The sequence below is a fragment of the Erinaceus europaeus genome, chromosome 12 (genome assembly GCF_950295315.1).
Source record: "Erinaceus europaeus chromosome 12, mEriEur2.1, whole genome shotgun sequence".
Classification (NCBI taxonomy): Eukaryota; Metazoa; Chordata; class Mammalia; order Eulipotyphla; family Erinaceidae; genus Erinaceus; species Erinaceus europaeus.
The window spans coordinates 63,194,183-63,220,663 of NC_080173.1; the positions used below are offsets into that span (position 1 = coordinate 63,194,183).

The 26,481-nt window shown below is 48.5% G+C and overlaps 1 protein-coding gene across 6 annotated transcripts in view; it reads left to right on the forward strand.

The window, feature by feature from the left end:
* MSI2 (musashi RNA binding protein 2) overlaps nucleotides 1-26,481 on the forward strand; it is a 434,263-nt gene that overhangs the window by 399,887 nt on the left and 7,895 nt on the right. For 4 of the 6 annotated variants that reach the window (XM_007526695.3, XM_060203806.1, XM_007526696.2 and 1 more), the window contains exon 11: nucleotides 6,643-6,705. In XM_007526695.3, coding sequence (XP_007526757.1) covers nucleotides 6,643-6,705 — 63 coding nt within the window. Of the gene's footprint in view, nucleotides 1-6,642; nucleotides 6,706-10,225; nucleotides 10,276-26,481 lie in introns of all 6 variants that reach the window. The other 2 variants (XR_009553096.1, XM_060203807.1) reach the window with 1 other exon arrangement.

Genomic DNA, 26,481 nt, shown 5'->3' on the forward strand with positions numbered 1-26,481 from the left:
ACTGCGGAAAAACTGTGTTGTACCCCAGATGTTGGATGGTCAGAGTGAGGACAAGGAAGTATCCCAAAAAACAAGGCTACACCTCCTGACCTCAGCTCAGTGGGTAACAACTGAGAGAATTTTGAGGAACCTTCTGTGTCAGAGCCCAGGAGGTTTTTTTTTTTTTTTTTTTTAACTGAGTTGAAGTAGCCAGACCTTTGAAGGCCCAAACTAGGTTATAGTCACAGCAATACCTCCATTCCCTTTCCATCTGCTTTTTTAACCTTGGAGAAGAGATTTAATTGGAAGTGTACGCATGCACACACACAGAGTCCCTGAGGACTGAATCTTCTGATTACCATCTCTATCTTCAAGGGAGTAGCCACAGCCAGTTCATCTATGAAAACACCCAAAAGCAGACATGGATAGGAAACAGTCTCTAAACTTGATGGGTCCCAAACAGGTCCCCTTCCCCCTTATCCCTGGCAGAGTCAGCCACATACCCTGTTTAACCATCACTGACTTAGCCAGTGTTCTCCCTTTCCCAGATGGTTGGTTTGTGTGCAGCCTGGTCCTGGGAACCTTGATCTGTAGACGGAGCCTTGCTTTCCTTTGGGTCAGCTAATAGGAGCTCTGTGAGGCAGATTGTGTTTTGTTCACAGCTACAGTGCCATTGGTTAGAACAAAGTTGTTTTGTTTCTTTTTCTTTTCTTTTCTTTTTTTTTTCCAGAGCTAGGGGCCTCACACATGCATGAGTTCACCACTCCCAGGCAGACTTTTATAGTCAGAAAGAGAGACATGACAGCACCAGAACTTCTCTTGTGCTATGGCACCTCCTGCTGTAATTTTCTTAACGGATACATACCAGCTTTCTTCAAAGCAAAAGTTGACAGTCTGACCATGTACCACGTGTCTCTTCAGTTATCAGGTTATCAGTTATGCCTCCTCCTCAGTCCTGCTGCTCTGATGTAACTCTCCCCCCAACCCCATCTGGTTCTATGGCTCTAAAAATGCCTCATCTGAAACTTTCCATCCTCTCCTCTGAGTAGCTGCTACTCTCTCTGCACAGAAGGCAGAGCTCTTTCCTTTTAAAGAACTAGCCCTGTCATACCAGGTAGGCCTGCCCAGGAGGTGGGGTGGGTCCTAAGCCAGCCAGAATGACAGACAGTGGTATTTCTGAGCTCTTGAAGACTAGTTTCTTACATTCTGAATGAACTTCTTCCAGTTGCTTTCTCAGTAAAGTATCACTGGGTTTAACCAAGAGTGTTTGAACCATCCATAGAATTTCCTGGTAGGAGAGATGCAAGCTGGGCTAGGAAAGGGCAAGGGGGGGTGTATGGGGGTTCAGCACAGCACAAATCTCCTCTGCTCAAGGACCTATCTAGAAGAATATATGCTTATCAAGATATCCCTGCAAATCACAGCCCATTGGAGCCACAGGAATGTCACAATTCTCACCTTTTCTCTCACAAGAGGTTCTGCAGGACCCACGAGCCCAAACACAGTCATGTAAATAAGCCGTGATGGAGCCAGAACCGCATCCCAGGCAGAGGCGGTCCACCCATGTTACTGCAGGATAGGGAGCAGAAACAAAGGTGTAGCACCCCAAGCCCCAAAGCAACAGCAGCAGCAACACAACTCTTATTGTATTTTCTTTTTTTAAAAAAAAAAATATTTATTTATTTATTTTTCCTTTTGTTGCTCTTGTTGTTTTATTGTTGTTGTTATTGATGTCGTTGTTGGATAGGACAGAGAGAAATGGAGAGAGGAGGGGAAGACAGAGAGGAGGAGAGAAAGATAGACACCTGCAGACCTGCTTCACCACCTGTGAAGCGACTCCCCTGTAGGTGGGGAGCCGGGATCCTTATGCCAGTCCTTGCACTTTGAGACAAGTGCGCTTAACCCACTGCGCTACTGCCCGACTCCCTTATATCATGTTTTCTAAGTCAAAGGACACCCCCAGGCTTCCTCTAAATCAGGGGTCCTCTGCGTCCACAGTGGATCAGAATCACCTGGAGGCCTTTAAAAGACAGAAACTTAAGCCTCACCTTGTTCTGTTGTGGGGATCACTTGGGAAGTATGTAAAGGTTCCAGCCTAGACCACAAGAATCAGACTCTCCAGGGGTGGGATCCAGGCCTCAGCCTTTGTTAAAGCTCCCTAGGTGGTCTGTTGGTCAACTGGGAATAAGGATCAGAGGAGGGTGCTCTAATGGCCGTCACACAGCACTTTTCGCTGTGTTTCTCTTGCTCCCGGTCCACTCCTGTGGGCACCTAACTTTGCTGCCTGGCCCACGGGACGCACTGACCCACTAGGGGAGTGATAGTACCAGTAGTTTGGCCTTTTAGGTGAGCATCCCAGCGATTCACTGTCTGTGTCAGGACCTGAGCACCAACAGATGCCCCATGAGACCTTTCTGTGGGGTGGACTCTGGGATAGATCCTAATTGGGACATGTAACTCAGAGCTGCCCTAGAAGAAGTCACCCAGCAAGAGAATTAAGATGTGCATGTAAAAATAGTCATGCTTAGGTAAGGCGGAAACAGGCCTGCGCCCCAGAAGCATTAAAAGGTGTGGTGTCATAAATCTGGAGAGGAAAAAAAAAAAAACTCTCCACAGAAGCACTGTTGTGTTCTAGCTTGCAGTAAAGTCTCATAGCTTCCCCCCCCCCAAAAAAAAAGCCCAGAAAAGCATCTCATTCAGTGGAGTGGGGACAGCTTTTATGTAAATGAGCCACAAACCCCAGAGCTGTGTTCATGCCAACCCCAGAGGCACTGCCCTCTGGCGACTTGGGGTGTGTCATACTCTGGACAGACTTGTGCCAGATCTGAAATGAAAGAGCTTTAGTGGTTTGCTAGCCTGACTGCCTTGTGGTGAAGAACTGGCCACTTAGGACCCAGAGGTGGGAAACGCCATTAACAAGTTCTACAGCAAGGCCTAGTCCAATAGGGTTGAAGTCTAGGCTTTGATGCAGAGCCTGATGAGACTTTATTTTTCCCACTTGGGAGGCAGAGGGATTCGGGACCTGTGAGTCCAGGTGGGGACTGGTAGCTCCTATGCCTGGAATTCCATCTTCCCTGCTTCCTTCCTTTGTGTCCAGACATCCTCTTGAAATGCAAGGAACTACTCGAGTTCCCAGAGAGGTAATCGCAGGCCCTGAGATTTTATCAGCAAAACAGTCTTCTCTTTGCCTGATTTCCCACTGAGAAGTGGGAAGTACTAAGCCACCGTGGGGGTTGTGGGGGGGGGGGGGGAGGCTGGCCTGCTCGGCCCGTTGTTATTTGAACCACACACAAGTTCTGATCTCGAGCTACAGAAACTCAGCTCCACTGAAATGTCATCATGAAGGTGGGATGTTACGAAGGATAGTTGCCAGTAAGAAATTCAGCCCCTGTGTGCTTCCAGCCTCCTCATGAGCCCTGCCACAAAGCAAGTTGAATAGCCCCAAGAGGACAGTCCTGTCCTAAAGGCAGGGCTGATGGCTCAACAGAGATCTGACAGGCCTCCCCAGAATGACACTCGCAGCACTCTGGCAGGTGTTCATCTGAGCATTTGGCATCTGTTAACCCTGAATTCATATCATCCCCTCTAGGAATGCTGACATCAAGGCACAGAAAGGTTCAGTAGTTTCCTCAAAGTCACCCAGCTAGAAACTGACTGAGCCAGGACTTGAACCCAGATAGGCTTAGTGTCTGTGTACTTAGCTATCATGCCAACTTGTCTCATAAGCAGAAGGCTGGTTGCACTCTCCTGTGTCTGTCTGTCAGGCTGTGTTGAAGTGGGGGAGACCATCTCTTACTGGGGTGCTGGGGTGGCCGTGGGTACTCAGTAGCTAGGAAGCTTTGCCACAGCTTTGCTTGAGCCTCAAGGCCAGTGTGCTTTGTTAGACCTGCCTAATCTCCTCCTTCCCCTAAAGGCACCCCACCAGCACTGCCAGAGCATGTCTTTCCTTGCCCCAGACTCTGTCCTTTCAAAATAAGAGAAGCTTCCCAAGGAGATAGCCAGCCTAGTTCCTCTGGTCCTGGAAGAAATGCTGGATCTGTAAGACTTCCCCTCCCTGCTTGTCCCAGCTCTGGGGAGTGGGGAGTGCTTCTTCCCATCAGGGGATCCCATGTTGGGCCTCTTTAGATCCTTCTTGCTAACCTAGAGGCAGGCTGTACCCTCCAATAGGAGAGCTTTAAGTGGGGTCATCATGATTCTGTGATGTCTGTGCCCCCCACTAACACACACACACACACACACACACACACACACACACACATACCTCTCTACCTTTCCCAGGTCTCTGCTTGCCCATCCTCCACAAACCCAGCCAGTACAAAGAAACCCTGGCCCTAGAAAAAGCATCAAGAACTTGTCCACCAGGCCATCTGGTCACCAGTGAGGTTGGATGACCTAACAGGACGGGACATGGCAGAGCTGGGAAAGGGGACTAGGAGAACAAGCTGTGCGGGATGCCAATTGTACTGTCTTCTCCCTTCTGGGACATGCCTGCTGAGGACAGATGAGTGCAGAAGGCCGTGGTCCTGGTGACTGAGGAAGAGTGCAGGTGCAGTGTGGGAAGGTGTGTGTGGAGCTGAGCTTCAAGGGGCAGTTGGATGGCTCTCCTCCCAGTTCCCTGTTCTCACCTGTCACTTGCTTGGCCCCCTTTTGATGATTGAGATTAAATCCTAGCCCTTAGCAGTGTCTGCTTAGTCTCCAGCAAGAGCCTTTATCTGAGATTAAGGATAATGGATTTCCTTTATTAGATAAGATTTTTTTGTTCCTTCCTCTTTCTCTTAGACTTTTTGTCCAAAATGCGTTCAACTCCTGGAAAAAAAAAAAAAAAGGCCTTTTGCTAAATCTCTTTTTTATTGACTAAGTCTTGGCCCCCTTCCTCTCCCACCTTTTCTCATGCTTCCAAGGAAACCTTCCATCCCACGTAAAAGAATAACTTGACCTCCCTCCCACCCCCACCCCTGCTTTACTTGCAGGGGTGACCTGGTGTACAACGTTGCAACAGGGGGGAGTAACGTGACTTCTAACAGATTTTCCTTTAGCATTTTCTGCCAGCACCCACATCTTCAGAAATCCTTGGGCTGCCTAGAAGAAATGGGGGGAGCACTTGGTGCCAAGAAATTGGTCGGGGGCATCCCTCCTTTGGTCTCCCTAGTCTCTTGATAGGGTCTTTGTTGCCCTGTAGGGGTTGGGGGGGTCTTCTCCAGGCCTGCAGGTGGCCTTCAGGGGAGCTGGGACACTTATTCCAGCAGCCAGGGGTGAGCATGTACATTTATTTCACCTGGATCTTTCTTTTTCCCCCTTCAACAGCCCTATTACCATATTTAAATGCAAGTATGTCTCATTTCGTTGCCACTTTAAGTAGCTTAGCCTGACCTTTTTAGAGTAGCTCGTTCCCTCTTGAACTTCTCCCTCTCCCTTGATCCTAGTAGTTCTGTGTAGCTAGGCCAATAGTCTTAGACACTAGTGGGCTTCTAGTTCGCTTGGTTTGGGGAAAGCTCTCTCTTTTTTTTTTTCTCTCCTCCTCTGCCCCTTGCCCTCCATGGTGCATGTCTTCACCCCTCTTGTCCTGTAGCAGTTCCATAGTTGGAAGGCTCGGTGGCCAGAGCTGAGCAGCTCTGTCGGATGCTGAGTTTGCTCCTGGGTTCTGGACAACATTTAAAACCTCAGGCATTGGGAATGGGTCTTGAGATCAGGCCTCCGAGTGTCTGCTTGGATGGCAGAGTGTGCCTGTCTCTCTGTGTGGGGAAGGTATTTGTGAATCCCAGATTCCAGACCCAGAGAAACTCAGGATATCTACCCACCTCCTCCTTCACCTGCAGCCACACTGGATCCCCCTTGTCCTTCTGACTTGTGTTCCCTTGCTGCCTGGTGTGGTATTAGTACACAACTTGACCAAGATCCTTGGACACCCTTCAATGCACAGCTTCCTGGGACAGGTGACACTCAGCTGGGAAGAACCACCTAAAAGCTGAACCCCAAAGTGTACCTCATAATAGGTATATTATGAGAGAGAGAAAGGGGGGAAGCCACGGGGCTCACACAAGTAAACCTTCCCACAGACTTCCACATTTGTTTTCTTATATGTGTAGGTCAATGCCCACACCCCAGTCACAGAATGCTTTGCCCTTAGACCTGGAGCCCTGACACTTGACATCGTCTAGACTTAAGGTATCAGAGCAAACCTGCAGAGCCTTTAAAGAACATGTGGAACTCAGTTTCCTGGCTCTGGTTCTCAGTTTCCTGGCTCTATTCAACAGAGGCCATCCTCCCAAGGGCCTCCTGCATGTGACCAGGACTTCCTGTGGAGACCTGTGTGCACTTGCACTGCTTAGACAAGCCCCTGGGAAGTCGCTGGGGATCAGCGCAGGAGTAGCTGGGAGCACCCTATTCAAGAGAAGGTCCTTCTAGCCCTCATGAATTATTTCATTGTGCCTTCTAGAAGCAGTCTGCTGGGTGATAGATGTGTGAGATGCACACCTATAAGTGCTATGTATTCCAGAAGCCAGAGAGCCACTGGCCCTCTTGCCAGCTGACCCATGGAGATGGCCTTCCCACTCTGTCTTTTGTGTGGAGGGAGGGGGAGTGTGGCCTGTGTGTGTGTGGGGGGAGGTCCATTCAGGCCTCTTCTCACGGGTGCTTTGACTTCAGCTCCCCTCTCTCCACCAGGCTTCCCAGCAGCGGCTTATGGACCAGTGGCAGCGGCGGCAGTGGCAGCGGCCCGAGGATCAGGTAGGAAGGTGTATGGGACAGGTGGCTCGCAGGCATGCCCCAGTGTGCAGGGGAAGGTAAAGGCCCTGTTGGATCTATGTGGCTGCATCTGTCCACTCCTCTCACCACAGCCTGGAGGGTGGGGTGGGGTGAGGCGGGCAGCTCCCAGAGGGCTCCCACACAGGACTGCAAACCAAAGCTGGTTTAAGATGCTGTCAATGAGGAAAAAGCAAAATGACTTGCTCTTTGACTTGGAATGAATCCCACCCACCACCCCACCCCACCCCACCCCACCCCACTGACAGCTGGTTTCAGGGCACTTGTGCTCACTTCCCTCCTTGGCTCTTGCTGGTTCTCAAGGCTCCCTTGCTTGGGTCTCTGGCCCAGCTTCTAGTTTGTCAGAAAGAAGCTCAGCCTGTTCACAACAGCCAGCAGCCCTCTGCCTCGCACTGCACCAACCTCAGCCCCATTCCCAAAGACCCAGAGTGGAGCTGACCCAGCAGGGAATGTAGCTGCTGTTTCCTCAGGCCCCTAGGCCCTCTTAGCAGAAGCTAGGAAGCTTCTGAACTCAGGAGACCAAGGGAAGCAGGGCTTTCTCTTCTATGAGGTAGTCTCAATCCTCTGGTCTCAAATCCAACCTTTTCAGCACTTGGGAACCCCACAAGTATGGTGGAGGCACTTTCTCAGTGACTCTATGGGGTCAGATTAGAGTTGGGGAGTGGTCAGGCCCCAAGCCCCGGGATGGGAATTTGTCTTTCTGCCCTAGATGCTCCCTCCTGGCCTTCCTGACTAAACAGGGCTTCTGCTATGTGCTGGACTCCTAGCAGGGCCTCCCCCAACCCCACCCCCACTAAGATGCCTCACTTCTCCTAAACCAAGCCTGGTTTGCAGCTCTCCTCCACACCCCTAACAGGCAACCAGAGCAGCCAGGGAGGCAATTAGTTCAATGTAACTGAGCTCTGAGGAGGGTGGGGGAGGGAGGTGCTGGTGAGGTTACCAAGAAATGGGGTATTAAAAAAGCCCAGAGGGCAAATGCCCCCAAATCCAAAAACCCTCAATGATGAGAAACTGGCACAGTGAGGCCCATTGGAACCATCAGTGAAAATCCGTTCCATGCAAACTGGCATTGCCTCGAGCTACAAAGGATCCACTCGCCCAAATTACTGATCAGGGTTTTGTTTGGAAGAATCAGGGAGTTCTCTGGGGGCTACCAGGGGCAGTTCAGCAGAGAGCACAGAACCTTTCCTCAGTTTCTCCAAAGGCCCCACTGCTCCCTGGCCAGAGCCCTTCAGTGGCCCCCAGCCCCAGGAGCAGGACACACAGCTGCCTCGAGACTCCCCCTCTAGTTTGGGTTTTTAAACTCGAGTGCTTTTTGGTATGATTATCCAGGAGCCGCTGTCCTACCTGTGCCTGATGGGGGTGGGGCGGGACTCTAAAAAAGAAAAACCTTGAGATTTCTGAGTGTTGTTGGTTGTCGTTTTTTGTTTTTTGTTTTTCCTCTGTTCAGTTTCTTTCTTATGATAACTTGGATTATGAAACTAAACTTTAACCGGAAATTAACCCTGCCTCTCTCCCCACCCCCATTCTCCTTGACTTCATGGCAAGTTTAAAGGGCAGCATGGGGTTCTTTGCGAGTCTGAGAGTGGTCTCCCCATGATCTGTGCCCCTTCTGCCACCCCCACCCTCTCCCGGACCCCCTCAGAGCCAGGTGGGTGTCTCATCCATCCCCTCTAACTCCTAACCTCAAAGGTCAGAGCCATCTCCAGCCACACTTTTTTTTTTTCTCCTTCAGGATCAGTGATGTTTTCTTTGTAGCCATTTCCATTGGGAGCATCGTCTCCCCCAGGCCATCCTAGGTCAGCCATACTCATCGCTGCACTGCTAGTGAATTGTATTCAGGAGTGTGTGCCCAGACCGCCTGCCCCCCCACCAGTGTGGTTAGTAGGAGAAGCAAATCCTCAGTTCCGAGGTGCCTGCCACCCAGGGTGCAGGCTTGGCCAGGAAGCAGCAGGGCAACCCACAGTGCTGCCTGCGTGTCAGGGTCTTAGGGTGTCCAGGAGCTCCAAAGTCAGAATACCATTGGGACTGGAAAGTGGCCACTGCCCACTTGTAGAGAGGCTCACCCAGCCACCTGCCCCTATTTGGAGGTGGAGCAGGGTTACAAGGTCAGGGAAGGAAATATCTCTGCTTTTCTTACTTGGGGGTGCTTTTTGGCCTATAAGGACTCTCCCCTCTCTCCCTCTGGAAAAGGACCTGGATAGCCAGTTATTTCCCTGGTGCAGTGACCTCTTAGGCCCACTGGGGCATGTATGTGGGGGCACTGCATCAACCCAGGCCTTGACAGGCTCACGGAGGCCAGTGGGCTGGTTCTACCTTCACCTACTTCTGCAACCCTGCTCCACCCATCCCAGCTCCTCCCCAGGGGCAAAGGATGTTTCCTCAGCCTCCAGAACAAGCTGCTTCAGCTACTGGGGGGCGGTACATGCTCAGGTGTATTACCTCACAGGGAGAAGCTGGTTCAGGGAGAGGCTGCAGAGCACTGACCTTGAGCTTGGTACTGCACTGCACCTGACAGGTGGCTCAGAACACTGGGAAAAGTGGCCTCTGCTTCCCTGGGAATCTTGGGATTGGTTTAGGGACTAGGTATACTAAGGAAGCCCCCCCCCCCTCTATTTTTTTCTTTTTCTTTTTTTTTTTCCTGCCTAGTTCCACAATTTTGTTTTTCTTTTCTTTTTTTTTTTTTTTTTTTTGCTTCCATTATGACTTATAGGGGTGGAAGTGGTGGGAGGCCTCATGAAATGGAAGTACCTACTAAGGGCCACGGGATGAGGAACAGGTTCAGTTTTGCTCAGGTCGGCAACTTGTATGGTCAGGGCTGTGGTGTCAGGGAGGAGGTCCAGGGGGGCTTTGAGCTCTGCACCCACCTCAGCCAACTTCATTGGACCAAGCCTGATGCCCTTTTCCTGATTCAGCCAGGACCTGGGGTGAGCAGGGCTCAGGTAACACCCCCCCAACCCTCTTGGGGAGGCCCCTGCCGACTCCTAGATAACTTCACTATCAGTGGTCACTTTTCTTTTTCCTTCACCTGGTAGTTTGAAATGTCATCTTTTCTTGTGCTCAGAGAGTTTGTTTGTTTATTTTGACCGTATCCATTCAGTTCCAACGGCCCCATCATGTCCCACCCAAACCTCAGTCCAGTTTGTCAAATGACCCCCCTCACCCCCCCCCCATGAGGGGAATGGTTCAGATTTTCAGGCTATTCAATATCTGGGTGACACTATGTGGGGTGGAGGGGTCCGTGTATCAATTGGAGAGCTTCTGAACCCCCCACTCCAACCCTCCCCCCCAGTCCATCTCCAGCCCCGGACAGGACCCCTTACTGTACTTTATACTTGCCAGCTTTATTCCAGTCTAGTAACATGAGCTCCTGACGGTGGTGGTGAGTGTGAGAGTCATGTTTCTGTTGTCTTTTCTCTTGCTTGGTTGGGGCTGCGGTGAGAGAGTGTCTCTGAGGCATACTTTCCCGCCTCTCTTACACTAGGATCTGCACACCTCCTCTCAAACACTCTTCTGAGCACGCTCAGCGGGAAGGTTTGTCCACACCTATTAATCCTCTCTCAGTGTCCAGCTTCCTGTTAGTACCAGCTGGTTTGCATGTTTTTGCTTGTTCAGATGGAAACAGTTCAAGAAACAAACTCATATCCAACTCTCGAGAAATGTCTTTTTTTGTACACTTTTGTTTTCTTTTTCTTTTTTTTCCTTTTTTTAATTTTTTATTAGTTACGACTCCAAAACACCTGTTGTCCAGTAAAACATTTCACACCTCCCCTGCCTGTTCTTAGATTGTATGTATCTGTGGGACTGAACTAAATGCATGCACTGTAGTAGATGTACTGGTAGCTGTAGCTGTAGTTGTAGAACATGCATTGTTGAGTTGATATTACAGGGCCTCTGATGGCTCAGCACTGCACAGCTGCCGACAGGATATCACGGGGGACCAGGAAGAGAAGGGCTTCATGTTTTCAATATTTCCCAGGGGCTTGGATCCATATTCTCGCCATCAGCCACCACCACCTCCCCTCACACTCCTTGCTCCCCCAGTTCAGAACTGGGTCACCACCCTCAGCTTGAGCCTTCCCAACTGAGGTCTCTGTGAGTAACACCCACCTATCAGATGAAAGAGAATGGAACCAGGCCTGGAAGGAGTCTTAAAATTCTTCCTTGTTCTTGTCTTTCTTGTAGGGGGTCTTGAACAGAACAGATCTCTTCTTGTTTCTTCAACCCAGCAGCTAGGTGCCCCCAGACTTTCCCCCCTCCCATTACCTCCCCCCAACTCTTTGAGTCCTTTCCCAGCTCACACCTCTCCCTGCAAGGACACAGGCCCATGTGGCAGCCCCATCTGTGTGGTCTGCTCCCTGAGGTGGAGGGTAAAATGAGATAGGATAGGGGGTCTTAACATCCTTGGCCCACTAGATAGAAAATACACTGGATCCCAGAGACTGTCAGCAGTTGTTCTTACTTGTGGCAAGCATGAAGGAGAAGCCTTTTGGTGGGCACTCCAAGCTGGTGGGGGACAGGTGGGTCGAGCATAGTAGCATTCCTAGTGTGAAGACTATTGGCACAGCTTCATGGGGAGAGGTGGGTTAAGGAGGGGAAGATGGCAATGACATCCAAAGAGAAGGCCTTAGTTTCTTTCCTCAGTCTCCCCAAGAAGACTTTGGTGTCCTGTAGCCTTTACCCTCCCTTTGTGTTGATAAGCCAGAGGGGAGTTCTGGGGTCTTTTAGAGCTACTGGACATGTCCCTGATCTCTACAAGCCAATGTCAAGTGAAGTAGTCCTTACTGTCTGGGACCTGCTCTTTAGGTCCAGCTGGTTGGTATCTCAGACTCAATGCTACAGGTAGACATGGGTGGAGACCTGAACCTACAAGGTACTGGTCATATTTTATGGGAGCCAGAGCCCAGCAAGTCACAGAGCCCGTACAGAACCCAAGAGTGTGGTGTGACAGAACAAAATGGTAGCTCCATGGAGAGAAGCCGTGATGCTGTGGAAGTCGGTGGCACAACTGGATGGAAGCAGAGAATGGATGTGTATGCTAGGTCTTCAAACACAATGAAGCCACCATGAGGCAGGAAAAGGAATCTAGATATCATTGCCATTCTGACTTGGCCTTCCTGGAGTAGGGGTAGGGGAGTGGGCAGAGGAATGGCTGGAAATGATAGCTCTCAGGGCTGTTGGAGAGGTAGACTGGGAACCAGAGAAGAAGGTAGAGACAGCAAGCAGACTGACTCTGCTAGTAACATGGCTTTACTACCTTGTGACTGAAAATTCTAAGAGTTTTTATTCCTGTAAGTAAAATTCAGGTTGGAGAGAAAATAAGGATTTGAACTGAACCATAAAACAAAATGCTTTGTGGGAGGGAAATGATCACACAAAACAAGCATGCTGTCCCACACCTTTTCCCCTCCCCACTCCCTGGCCAGGCATCCTTAGCAGTGCATGTGTTAGCACAGGGGTATGAAACATAGAGTCCCCCATATACTCTTCCAGCTGCTGAAGGGAGTTTGCATTAGTTGCAACATAAGCTTTCAGATGTCTGGGTGGTGCTTTCAAAAAGTCGTTATTATATGTTTGCTATATACCACTTATGGAGGAATTCACAGTCAGGTGATGCTTCTTGCCTTCAGTGGTCTGATTCTGCTCATCGCCCTGGCTGTCCCTTTTTCCAGGACCATTATTCCTCGAATTACCAGTTTCATCAGTAGAAGACAGGTGGATCAACATGCTCCCTTCTTTTCTGAAGGTGGCTTTCCTACATATCCAGCAATAGGATCCAAAAGCCTTCTCAGCCTCCCCTGTACCAGCAGAATGGTTCCTCTGGGGACTGTGGCCCAAGGTCACATCTGCAGATAGGGTTCTGGGACCCCACCCTTTCTGGAACAGAGCCATGGCTTCAGCTGTGGCACGGAGCCAGCACTGTAGCCCAGAGGGAGAGCAGATTTGTGACCTGTTTGGACCAGCTACTGCAACAGCCAGACTTGGTCAAAAGACCTCCCCTGATCACGTATCTCGCAGTCCACTGCCTGTGTTCTGGGGAGGGACACCTTGCTCCTGTTTGTCATTAAAAATTTCATTTCGGGGAGAGCCAGGACTTCCACCGTAAAGAGTCCAGCATTGGATTTTGTAACTCCCGTGAATTTATAATAACGTGCAGAACTGCCCACTGCTGACCTCGGCTTCATTCATTTTCCAGGGGCTTTCAGACCAGCCCTATTGAGGATAAAATACATCAGCTCTAATCAATAATTTTGTAATAGAAATACCATGCACTTGATAAATCAACCCTGAAACAATTAGTGAATAGCCTTGAAGCTCAAAACTAAGTATAAGTTAATCCTGAAGTGAATGGAGTGGGGAATGTTAATGGTCTTTTAAATCAGTGGAATTATTTTCGGTGGGTGACACATCCATGGCTGCCCCTGAACTGGCTGGTGCTCACTCCTGTGGGCCCCACTGTCAGGAGGAGCATCAAGGAGGGTATTGCTGCCTTTGAGCACTCCATGAGAACATAGAGAGCATGGGATAAAGAAGCTATGATTCCCCCCTCCCCCACCCCGCACTGGGGCTGGTCAGCGAGCCATGACAACAGGTGAAGGCACATATTGGAGAAAAACATCAAGCAGTACATGCCTGAATGCACAGTGGCTTCTGAGCTTCTGCAGAGCTCAGACTACCATGCCCACTTCCCACAGCTGCCTCACGAGGTGAGAAGGAAGGCAAAAGCTGGAAGTCTGGCTTCACGTGTTTGTTTTTATACAGAAGCTGGGTAGCAGCACAGTTGTAGGCAGGAAAGGAAGGCTTGAGTCAAGGGCTAAGAATCCTAAACTTGAACCTGGATCTCTCTTACATAACCTGTGGAGGAACCAGATTTGTCCCTGAGGGCCCCACCTGCTCTGCATACCCTGACACACAAGGATGCAGGATTTGCTGGGAGAGAAGTCTGCTGCCACCACCACCACCACCATGGCAGCCAAGGACTAGGCTCCCACCTGACACCTCACAGTCAGATCTTTCAAATGTTCATCTCTGAACTGGGCCCAGATCACATCTGATACAGAGTTTTATTTTGTAGGTATTTGTTAGGTATATAACAACAATAACTGTCATTGTATACAGCAAACACTTTCCTACCCCTTGAACCAGAGTGCTTTTGGCTATGTCTGAACCAATTCAGCATGGATACACATTATAGGAGATGTATTGGCTGGCATCCTGGGTACTATGTAGAAGTGGGCTTTGTGGGCAGGCTGCTCAGGGCTCTTAGCAATTCTCTTAATTTTGCTCATCCCCCCCCTTATGATTTCAGTATTTTTTGTGTGTGGGGTTTCCTATAGAGGCAAAATGACTGCAGTAGTTTTCTGCTTCACAGCACTGTTTGAAGAAGAGGAGGTCTAGGATTCTAGGAAGAACCTAGTATTCTGTGGTGCTCAGCTAAGGCTTGGCTTAAAAGAGTCAGTCAAGTTTGGAGGCTGACAATTCCATATAATTTGGTGCCATAACCCAGTAGCAGAAGGAGCAAAGAGGAGCAAGTCAATAGTGTTGTCTGGGGTGTCTGAGAAAGTTTTAGATGAATGAGCATTTCTACTTTCAAAGAACAAGGGGGCAAAGGGGGGCAAGCAGTGGCATACTCCATTGAGTGCACACACTGCCATGCACAAGGACCCGGGTTTGAGCAGGGGTGAAGCAGGTCTGCGGGTCTGTGTTCTTCTCTATCTCCCTTCCCTCTCAATTTCTCTCTGTCCTATCAAATAAAATAGAAAGGAGGGAGGGTGACCACCAGGAATGATGGATTCATAGTGCTGGCACTAAGCCCCAGCTATAATCCTGCTGGCAATAAAATAAATAAGTAAAACAAAATAAAGAGGTCATAGGGAACAGCTTATACAAATCCCATAGGGTCTAGAACAGTAAAGTGGATTTGAAACCCTGCAAGTGGTTCACACTTGCTGTAGAGTAAAATGAAGTGTGTGTAAGGTAGGAGGAAGCAGCAGGTGAATCTAGAAAGCTAGGCAGAGCCAAAGCAGGAGCTTGCTGCTATGCTAAGGAGCCTGGATTCACATGAGCAACTGGGGACCTAGAGAGACCTGGAACCCAGAAGTGGCATCACATTTCTATCTTAAACAAATCTTGGCTACAGTGTCCAGTGTGGATTAGAGAGACGGGACAGGGCAGGCAGTGGCACACCCTGTTAAGTGCACACAGTACTATGTGCAAGCAACCCTATAAGGATCTGCCTTTGAACCTCTGGCTCCCCATCTGCAGGAGGACATTTGATAGGCAGTGAAGCACGTCTGTAGGTATCTATAATTCTCCCTCTCTATCTCATCCACTTCTCAGTTTCTCTCTGTCCTATCCAATAAAATGGAAAAAATGGCCGCCAAGAGCACTGGAGTCCTTGTGCTGGTATCAAGCCCCAGTGAAAACCCTGGAGGGTGGGGGAAAGAGAGAGACAGAAAGATATGTGGGACTGAAGGCAGGACAAGAGACAGGTAGTATATACATTGGAAGCACTCCATAATGTTGAAATATATCTGCCAGAGGGCAATCTGGATATAAAATGTCATTCATTGATCACCAGGATCAATTAGGCTGACCTAGTTGACTATGCAGGTGTGCTCTTTCTCTGTCACCTGCATGTACATCCCTCCTGAAGCCATAAACTTTATGGAAGAGGACAATCTTCCCTGAACAGAGATGGACTGGACTGGTTTGAGTAGCTGCACTCCAAACGAGCTCTCAATTATAACTGTCCAATAAGAGACTGGTGTGTGCTTTTACCCATTAACTGGTTCATTTGAGTGCTGGGGTCAACATCATGCTGGGGACTGGTGGTGGTAGGGGGGGGCTTGGCCCTTGCTTTCAATGAGCACCCAATCTTTTGGGGACAACTGGTGAAAAAGTTGACCTTTAATAAGAGATTCCTATATTTGGCAAGCAAAGAAGATTCTGTATGAGGCAAGACTTGAAGTGGGCCTTGAAGGATTTGGACTGGGAGGTGAATGAACTATCTGGGGTGCCAGCTGTCAGCTAGGCATTGGAGGTATAGGCTTGACAAAGAAGAGACAGGTTATTAATAGATTCTGAGAGCTCCTGGAAGAGATATAGGTATATTGGTTGAACAGAGAAGCAGCAGGGCTGGGTAAGCGCAGAACTAGCTAAAGGTTAACATGGTAGTCACCTCACAGAGCACAGCCTCTCACCTCTAATCACTGGAGCTGGGTTTGTGGTCTGGACCCAAGTAGAAGGGAATGAGACAACCAAAAGGCAGCCATCACCAGGACACTACCTTGGTAACTCATGGCTCTCCTCTCCTTTTGCCAGTGAGTTACCCATTCTACGCTTGGGGCTATTCCTGTGTCCTGGTGACAGCCACTGTCCTTCCTGCCAGTCCCTTCCCCTATGCTCTTGCCTTTTTTTTTTCCTCCACTAAAATCTGGCTTGTGCTGACTGAGAAGCACAGCTGCTCACCTATACCTAGGACATCCCCCTCCTTTGCTCTAGCCCCCTATGTTAACCCAGTGCCCTCAGTCCTCTTCCTGAATGAAAGGCAGGGCTTGAGTTCTAGGAAGACACTTTGCATGTTTTTCAGGATGGCACCTGCCTTCTCCGACAGTATAATCCATCATTCCTCCAGGCCAAGTCAGCCTATTTTTAGCATAGATGAGTAATTACTGTGCAATCAGAGAAAGAAGAAAATAAAGGGGCCCTTTGTTCCTGGGTGTTTGCTAATATTAATAAAAAGATCTCCCCTTTCCCACTTGTGATCCTGCAGAAAAAGAGACAGGCAAATAACACTTTTAAACAGATATAACTGGCTGTTAAAATGACATCTCTCAAGATGAGAGAGCCACCATGGTGTACATTCTTTGGCATCTTGAAATTCATACCACCTGGAGGATTCCTTGCTAGTGGTGAATTGAAAGTTAGAGACACTTTCCACCCAATTTAAATAAAGATAATGGAAACAGGTGGATAATAAGAGTAATAATAATATCACATGCATCATGAATAACCCAGATACTGTGCTAAGTCAACGTTCCTTATCCCACGTCACTTTCACAACCCTATGCATTTGGTACTCATTTCAATCCCCATCTGGAGGATTTTTAAATTGTGACTAAGATAATTTGACTGAGGTGGCAGGGGTAGACTTTAAGCTTTGTCTCATCAGCTCTTTGCTCAACCACATCAATGGATGCATCCTCAGACCAATTCTGTGATGCCTGAGCAAAGTTCTTCGTGTTTAAAACATACATCACATCTTTAGAAACAACAAAAAAGCCACAGCAACTGTCAACTCAATTCTTCGCATCCTTGTGGGAAGAGAAAGCCCAAAGTCATTTCCAGGAAGTCTCAGGAGGCATTATCTGTACTTTTATGCACCTGCTTCTACCGTTGCAGAACTGAACAACATGGTACTGTCTGGCTTTGGCTGACATTTCTGATCTGGCTTCTGATCCCTGAATCCTTTCAGACCAAAGTCAGACAAAAGAGCTCCACAGGACATGTGCCAGGTAAGAGGGAGTCAGCCTAAGGGTAATTATTTGAAAGTTTACTTTAGCTGAAATAAGACATTAGGCAGTTAGCCAGTGCCCAAAAGAAACTACGCAATGAAGCAGGGGAGGGCCTTTTCAGCCCTGACAGACGTTCTCCTTTTCCATTGGGATCAGTCAACATTTCTTGCTCTGAGTTGTGAGGATTGAATCTGGAAGGTCGCTGGGAAGCCCGCCCTGAGGCTGGGAGGGGATTGGCCAGTGCGTTGCTGGGGCTTTGCTTTGAGCCAATGACTGGGGAGGGGCGGGAGTAGAGGTAGGAGCACCGATCTCCTCGCCCAATCATTCTGCAGGGAGGCTGCCCCTTTCCTGGTACCATAGCAACCGCGAGCCGGGGCTCATTTGTTTTGTAGATGAGTAATTACTACGCAATTAGAGAAGGCTAAAAATAAAGGGGCCCTTTGTTCCTGGTTACTTATTAATATTAATAAAATGATCTGTCCAGGTCTCTGGTAAACAATTAATGCAAACCTGGGTTCATATGATAGAGGCTGCTTTGGGAGGCAAAGGCTGCCCAGCCCTCTCCCCCGCCTCACCACCTCTTTTTCTGGAAGTTATTTCTGACTACCTACAGAAGACTGGCTTTTCCTCTTTAGAGGAAAGAGAAGCTCAGCAACACAGACCAATGGACTTGAGATATCCTGGAGTGAGGAAATCAGGCACTCACCCAGGCAGAAGGGTCTGACAGTGTCACCTCAACCTCTCCAGACCAGGAACACATCAGCGAAACCAGATAGCACGACCACTGTTGGAAGCAACTCCTTCTTCGGTTTTGCAGTTTATCCGTGGCCACATTGTCTGACTTTTCTGGGCCGGGATTATTCAACTCCCGGTCCACAACTAGTCTTTAACCTTCCACTGAGCAAGTTCAGAGAGCTCAATGTCTCCCCTCCAACCTGGCTTGAAGAAAAATCAGGTTTACAAAGGACTATCTGGACCCCTAATCGGTGTTCCAGGATTTTGCCCCACCACATGTGTGCGTTGGTGTGACAGAAGCAGCACAGAGGCTTCCCTGTAATTTTTTTCCCCCTTCTAGGTTCGATCAGATAAGAATGATGGGTGGGTTTAAGAGGGTTGGAAGCATAAGAGGAAGAAAGGAAGGAAGGAAAGATGGGGTCAAAATCAGAAGATTTAATTCCAGTCATCTTTCTGCCACCTATAGGGTGGTGATTTTTGGACAAAGGATTTCAAAGTGTGTGTGTGTGTGTGTGTGTGTGTGTGTGTGTGTGTGTGTGTGTACGTACAGGGGATCAGGGAAGGAACTGTTCTTGGGGACCTTTCTGCTCTTTAGCTCTTTGTCACTGCTGTTTCCAAAGCTCTCTATCCCTTGTCATGAGTGGGGGTTGGGGGGGTGGAGTGAGGGGGCACAGTGACAATGCCTTAAAATTAGAAGTGGCTGGAGAGAAAGGCAAGGGATCCCAGGTGACAAGGCAATGTGGTGAGCATTTTTCAGTGCATGCAAGAAGTGAGAGGGATAGAAATCTTTCCAGGATTGAGTGTTGTGTCATTAGCAAAGTCTAGGCCCAGCTTTTCACTTTGGATGTGGTTACTTTGGGCTCTCTAGTTGGTATTCATTAATAAAGATGAAACTATCAATAGCTACCATTGATAAGATGGCCTAACACAGTGGTTCTTGAACTGTGCTGCATGTTAAAATCACCTAGACAGTTTTGGATTTTGTTTTAATTCCTAGTTTCCAGTCCACATATACTGCAGACCCATCGAATCAGAATCGACACCAGGCAAACCCCAGGCCTCTGTGGTAGTTATCACCTTCCTCAAGCAAGTCTTAAGGTGTAAGGATGAACTTAAGTACCACCAGGTTCTTACTGGAGGTGCAGCTCCACGTTATCAGTGTATCTCTGTCACTCTGCCTCAGAAACTGAAAAATGAAGGCTAAACCAGGCAATTCACCCCAGCCTTCTCTGACAAGGAGAGCTCACCAGCAGTCTGTAACCTGCAGCTTGGAGCCCAGGACTCTACTTCGAGGATCCTCTCAGCTGGGCCAGAAGGTCCACCCCTCAGGGAGTGCTGAAGGGGTCTTTGTTCCCCTAGAGGGATTTTGCTCCTTGGAGAGCTGCCCTGCCCTGGCTGAGAGTATTTACCCACAGAAGCAGCAGCCCTGAGCTACCGTAAATGGGGAAGCAGTGCTCCCCTTGACTGTCTGACAAATGGGGGCCTTTTGGTAAGGTCAGAGTTTGTTTGTTATTGAAGACCTAATTAGTAACATGAGATGGAGCTGAATGACTCCATGCTTGGCTAATTAGTGACATGCATGCGCCCGCTTTGAACTTCAAGGACACAGAGCTATTAGTGCTTACATCAAAAATGGATTAAACTCCTGTGCCTTTATAATCATTAAAGACGGGCTGCTCAAGTGGAAAGCCTTTTGTACAGGTCTTCAAGGAGCTTCCCCTTGGGCATCCTCTCTACAGCCCCCCACTCCCTGCTCTGGGCAGTGAGTCTCCATGAGACGTGTTTGGGCAGTAAATACTGATGGCCCGAGGGCATTCCAGCTCCACACAGGACCACCCTAGGCAGAACAGAGTGGTCTATAGGAACTGAGAGCTGCCCTCTGCTTGCACCTTCTGGGGGAGTCCTTGTGAGACCCAGGCACTGTGAGGGCTTCCAAATTTTTTCATGACAGTCTCTGCTTTATTGCAGCCTGACCCCTGTGGTACTGCATGCCTGCTTTGTACCCAGCCTTGCCCCCCTGAGGAGTGGTCCAGTCCTCATGTAACAGGCACTGCCCAACATCAGAGCACCCCCAACGAGGGGAGGAAAACATCTTTAGGTGCTTCCAACTTGGGAAGAGCAATAAAGTCTTTGTCCATGAATTCACAACCTACCTAAGGCAAAGAACATCCAAGTAAATAATGTCAAACTATGACTCAGGCAACTGATCAATTTCAGAAAAATAGCCCAAGTTCTCATTATGTCCAAATTAAAGTCAAATTCAGTCCTGTGTGAACCATGGTATTGTGTTGGGCCTGTTCCCTCATTGTTGACTCCTTGGGTTCCTCATGTATAACCCAGGGTCATTAAGTCACAAGTTGTTAAGAGTGTAAAGAAAAGGGGGCTGGATGGTGGCACACCTGGTTGAGCACAAATATTACCACATGCAAGAACCTGGGTTCAAGCCCCCAGCCCCCACAATGCAGGGAGGGAGCTTCAGGAGTGGTAAAACATTACTGTAGGTGTCTTTCTCTCTGTCACCCCCTTCCATCTCTGCATCCAGTAAGTAATTTTTTTAAAAAGGAGTGTAAAAAAATGGTGATATTAGATAACTACCAATGCACATGGTACTAGTGGGAGAGACAGCATAATGGTTATGCAAGATGTTCATGCTCAAGACTCCAAAGTCCTGGGGTTCAGTGCCCCACACCATCATAAGCCAGAGCTGAGCATGCTGTAGTTAATTTTTTTTTTAAATGCCCCTAACACTCATTAGGTCTTGTAAAATATTATTCCCCTTTCCTGCCTGGTACCCTCAAAAGCCCCAGCTTCTAAAACTGTGTTTCTTGCCTCCAGATCCAGTATTGCCCCCACTAGTGTGGGGCTTTCCCCTGCTCTGTTTTCCCTAACCAGACAATCAGAATGTTATCAGATTCCTTACAGAGCTTTTTTAAAAAAAATTTATCTTTATTTATTTATTGGATAGAGACCACCAGAAATTGAGAGGGAAGGGGGAGACAGTATGGGAGAGAGACAGAGAGACACCTGCAGCACTGCTTCACCACTCATGAAACATTCCCCCTACAGGTGGGGACCAGGGGCTTGAACCTGGTTCCTTGCGCACTATAGCATATGTGCTCAACCAGGTGTGCCACCACCCGGCCCCCCTTACAGAACCGGAGTCCAGTGTTGTCTTCTAAGTGTAGTAGTACACAGTGCAGAAAATGCCCTGCAGTCAGTGAAGCCACTTACACCACAACACAAGCAGGATCTGACTCCTCAGGCTAGGAGTGGGCAGAGTGGGAATGACTGAGCACATGAGCACAAGACAGTGGCTGGGTATGTGTGGAGAAAAGCCAGGCTGATTTCTTCTGGGGAAAGACGAATGTATCTCAAGGACATGTCAGTCACCAGAGCAAAACAAAGCAGCAGATAGTCTCAGGATCCGTGTAGGAGTCACCTGCAGCAGCCAAACTGTTGAAGGAGGTGGAGGAGGATCTCTTCCAGGCCCCACACAGCTTGTCTTTATTTCCTTTTGATTCTCAGCGTGGAAAGGACTAGATAAGGATGCAAGGACCCTGTCATCACCATGGTTCCACCTTCCCATCTTTGCCAGGCTTGCCTTCCAGGATTGTGTGACAGCTTCCTGCTGTCTTATTGCAGCACTTTGTGGGTACTTTCTGTTAGGTCTCCTCAGCCACTGCCCCTTGGCCTGGAGTCTGAAACCAGTTAGTCTAAGGAAAAGGCAACATCCTGTGAGCACTAAAATATTGCCTACTTCAGCCAGGTTAAAAACATTGATCTCTCGGCTTGATCTCCTCTTGTCTTCTGAAGCGATAGAGACTCAGGACATTCATTCACATCTGAGCAGGAGAAGGAACACCACCTTGTGTTTGAGACTTGCATCCCAGGGCAGCCAGTAGACAGTTCAGGTAGACAGACTCAGGGACTCAACATTTCACTCTTGGCAACCAGGGGGTTCCCAGGATGCCCAGTCACTGAGCAGAGAGCACAACCACTCATGACTTGGCCTTTCCCTACCTGGGACCACACTCTCCTTCCTTTCTTCCTTAGAAACTTGCAAAAGAAGCAGGCCCTCTGGAGAGCAGGCATCTGAGGATTCTTGGTTCCAGAAAGTTCATTCTTTGCCTTCATGGCAAAAACCTGATTTCTTTGGTCAAAGACCAGACCCAGACACACTCACAGCTGCTCCATTCTCAGAATTCACATTTAAACATATGGCAGTCAGCCACTAATTGCCCTCTTCCTTCCTCCTCTCTGGTACCTTTTGGCCTGGTCCTTTGTGAGGAGAGACTCTTACAAACTCCAGTCAGGGCCCATGACAAAAAGAGTATCACAATGAAGAGTGAAGGTTTTGATGAAATTATATCTTAATATGCAGAGCAGAGCCCCAGCTACCAAGCATTCCTCAGATATGTCTGTCCTGAGCTTTGGGGCTTTTCCTATGCAACCTTGGACCTGAGTGACAATGAGAATCCTCAGGATCACCATCATGCCATGATAGTTTCGGAGAAGCCATCAGTGAAATGATCTCTTTAGGGAAATGGGATTTGACTGGAGGCTTAGGACATTCTACAAGATAATTAGTCCCAAGTTTTAGGTTCTCTGTCCATCAATTCCCTACTTGAGATGTGTCATTATTAGCCAGCAGACATCAGCACTGATCGCCCTGGTCAGCAGTGGGTTAGGTTCCAAGAAAACAAGCAGAAGCTGCAATTTGATTTGACTGGCACGTCTGCAACTGGCATTTGGGTGTCTGTGGGACACTGACCTGTCAGCAGTGAATGAGCAGACAGTGTGCATGTCCTGTGCAGTATTTCAGATGAGCCAGGCATCTCCAGATATGTTAAGACTTATTCAGGGAGTCGGGCTGTAGCGCAGCGGGTTAAGCGCAGGTGGCGCAAAGCACAAGGACCGGCATAAGGATCCCGGTTCGAGCCCCCGGCTCCCCACCTGCAGGGGAGTCGCTTCACAGGCGGTGAAGCAGGTTTGCAGGTGTCTATCTTTCTCTCCTCCTCTCTGTCTTCCCCTCCTCTCTCCATTTCTCTCTGTCCTATCCAACAACGACAACAACAATAATAACTACAACAATAAAACAACAAGGGCAACAAAAGGGAATAAATAAATAAAATAAATATTTTAAAAAAAGACTTATTCATACCAGGCTGAGTGGGTCCTTTGAGATAATAGATTCATTTGGTAAAGGAGACAATGAAAAAATAAATAGATATCATCCTACTGCTCTCTTAATTCTTCCCCATTTTTAAAGTATTTCTGCTCCTCCCCCTTTGGAACAGCCTGGTTTTCAGTAGGGCTTTAAAAAGAATTTTTAGTATAAAATCGTTTGTCATGCAATTTTCCCAGAGTGGACATAGTTGTTGGTTCTCTGTCCATATCTCCCTCCTTCAAGCTCAGTAAGTTTTAGAAGGAAAGTCTGGGCATAGCTGGTCAGACAGACTTACTTTGCTCCAGATGTGCTGTAATAATTCATAGCTGTGTTTCTCCTCCTGCTCTCAGAAGCAGGTGTCTTTTTTTCATGTCTTTCCCATATGACCATCTGTCTTAATTTATGCGTCACTTTCAGAAGGCACAGTGCAGACTGAGGTCCCCAACTCTGGTCCCAGTAACATCTTGGGCTGCTCAGCCACCATTCTTCAGAGTCCTCAAGTATGGGGTGGCTAGCTGATGGAGAGGAACCCTGCCCAGCAAGCACATAACCTCCAGAGTTGAAAGCTGCTTGGTAATAAGAAGCCCACGTCCACTGAATGTCCAGTGTTGTAGAGAAGTAGAGGGAACATTCTTGTTCTGGAGGACATGCTGTCTGGGAACATAGGGACCCCGAGCACCCAAGTGTCACGAGCTTGTTGCCACACTCCACCTTGGGCTGTCCTTGGCCATGGGAGGAAGCAGAGTCTCTGTTCCTGTGGAGTGTTTATCCGAGAAAGACAGAAGCGTGACATAGACTAGATGAAGAAGATAGAGGTGAGTGCTGGAGGGACAGTGATTCCGACCTCTGTTCATTCTTTTTCAGTCTGTTTCTTTAATTGCCCTAAAATAAACACTCCCACCCCCAACCCCGTATGACCAGTTAGCATAGGTCAAAGTAAATCTTGCCCTCAAAGATGATTGGACAAGCTTATGTTGTCAATCTTCCTTCTGGGCCTGGGGTTTGGGCATGGGGGACAAGGCACCAGTTGGACCAACTCCTACTTGTCCCTGAAACACAAGGCATAATACCTTCTATTTTGTCAGCATAGTCCTTTTAAACTGGACCTGCCATTGCATTTGCTTTGCATACTGCAGGGCAGGGGAGAGACTCTGTCACCAAAGTGCCTCAAACTGCAGGTAATTCACAAAGCGGATGATTGAGAGTTAGCCTTGTCCTTTGGGGAAACATGAGACCCACCAGCCCAGGACTGTGCTTACCCAGGAATTTGGAGCATCCCTGGCTTGTCCCAGATGTGTGAACTGGTGGCATCTGGAAAGAACTTTGTATACAATGCCTTTCTTTGGGTCAGATTTAAGAATACTAGGGGACACACACACTCACTCACTCACTCACTCACTCACTCTTGGATTCTAGCCTTCTGCCTCAGGTTCAAGCCCATCACTTAAGGGTCATGTGGAAATACATGGGTGTTGTGGTCTGGGAGGTGGCACACTGGATAAAGCATTGGACTCTCAAGCATGAGGTCCTGAGTTTGGTCCCCGGCAGCACATGTATCAGAGTGATGTCTGGTTCTTTCTCTCTCTCTCTCTCTCCTCCCATCTTTCTCATAAATAAATAATTAAAAAAAAAAAAAAAAGAAATAGCTGGGTGTCTGGACCTTAGAGTGAATCAGTTCTGATTCTCTCTGGCCTCAGCTGGTCACATGGAGCCTGTGCGCTCACTGGAAAACAAACCTTTCACAGACTGGCTTTAAGAAACCTCAGGCAAAGGTGTCTAAGAACTTTAGACCCAGCCCCTACAGAACAACCCCCTAATAAGTTCTCTGGATCCTAGCTGGCTGGGGTCAACCATCCAGGTGCTCCCTCACCTCTACCCCACCTAACCCAGCCCAGGGGTAGGAAGTGCCTACTTTTATCCAATGCAAAACCCTTCTAATTTTCATTTAAATGCATCTAGCCTCAATGAGATTTACTGTCCTTGCTTCCTGCTCTCAGTTCCCTTTCTTCAAGTCCAGGCAGATGAGTTGGATCCTTTTGTAAATCACCTTCTCATTTGTATGATGAGAGAATTGTATTTTCCTACACCAGATTTTCCTAAATCTGCATTTATAAATGCCTGCTTTGTGGGACTCTGGGCATATAGCTATGTCAAAACTAGATGTATTTGTTTTAAACTTGACAAGTGCTTCCTCTGCTTCATTGGGGCCGCAGCCCACTAAGGGTCAGACTGAGTAAGGCAAGCAGCATTTGAATTTCAACTGAGGAGGAGGAGAGGTTTACCCCAAAGCACACAGCTGTACAGTTAGGAATCAGGCTCACACTCAGCTCTTCTGACTCCAAGTCCAGTGTCATAAGTGCCCAGAGTATACCAGCTGCCTAGACTGGGAAAAGCTCAGCAGATGCTGGGGGAGCAGTGGTGAGGGATGATAAGGACCCCACCCAGGATGAAACCATTACTGTGGATGCTACTCAGAGCAGCTGATGGAGAAAAGACCTGCTCCCCACAATGAGCCCTCACATTCCCAGCATGGTGCAGGACTTGCTACCAAGTACACACAGCTTGTGTTACAAAAATGAAAGGTCTTTATAAGGCATTGTCTCCTGGGGCACAATCATAATGCCCAGCTTGTAAACTTCAGTACTGTTGTTTGCTTATTAAGCAACACATACTAAGGCCCCCTCCCTCCCTACACACACAAGCTAAGTATATAAGTATAAGCAGACAGTACTGTTCAGAGTCAGTTTCCATTCCCATATTTCTGAGCCCGTCCTGGCATGTGGAACCATTTCTGTCCCCTCAAACTGAGATTTTGCACTTAGGGAAAGTCTCCATCAAAACTGATCGTGGTGGGGGAACTGGTTATGGAAAAATTCACATGCACAGAAATCCCCTTGAAGTCTAGGGCTAGGTGGCATGCTTTCTGTCCCTGCTGTTAAAGGCACAGCTCTTCCAACAGCTCCCTGTGCTATGTAGCCAGCCTGCGTGCAGTGTGAGCTTCCCCACAGGAGAAAAATCCATCCCTGATGCCATGCCACCCTCAGACAGCAGGAACAGCTACTGACAAGCTTATACGCCAAGTGGCGTCTCCCATCTGCTTATTCGCCAGGTTTTGCCATGTGGGCCTCCCCAAAGGTGCAGGAGCTGTGTTTGCTTTCTGTGTTTGCTTTCTAGTGTCTGCATGCTCTTGCTGCAGTGAGAGGAAGTGGGAACTGTTGACTGTGGAACACAGACACAACTCCATGACCCTGGCCCTTTAGGGTGCAGGTGCCACTATCCAGAAGCCCAGAGAAAGGAGACCAGCCCAGTATTGGGGTAACC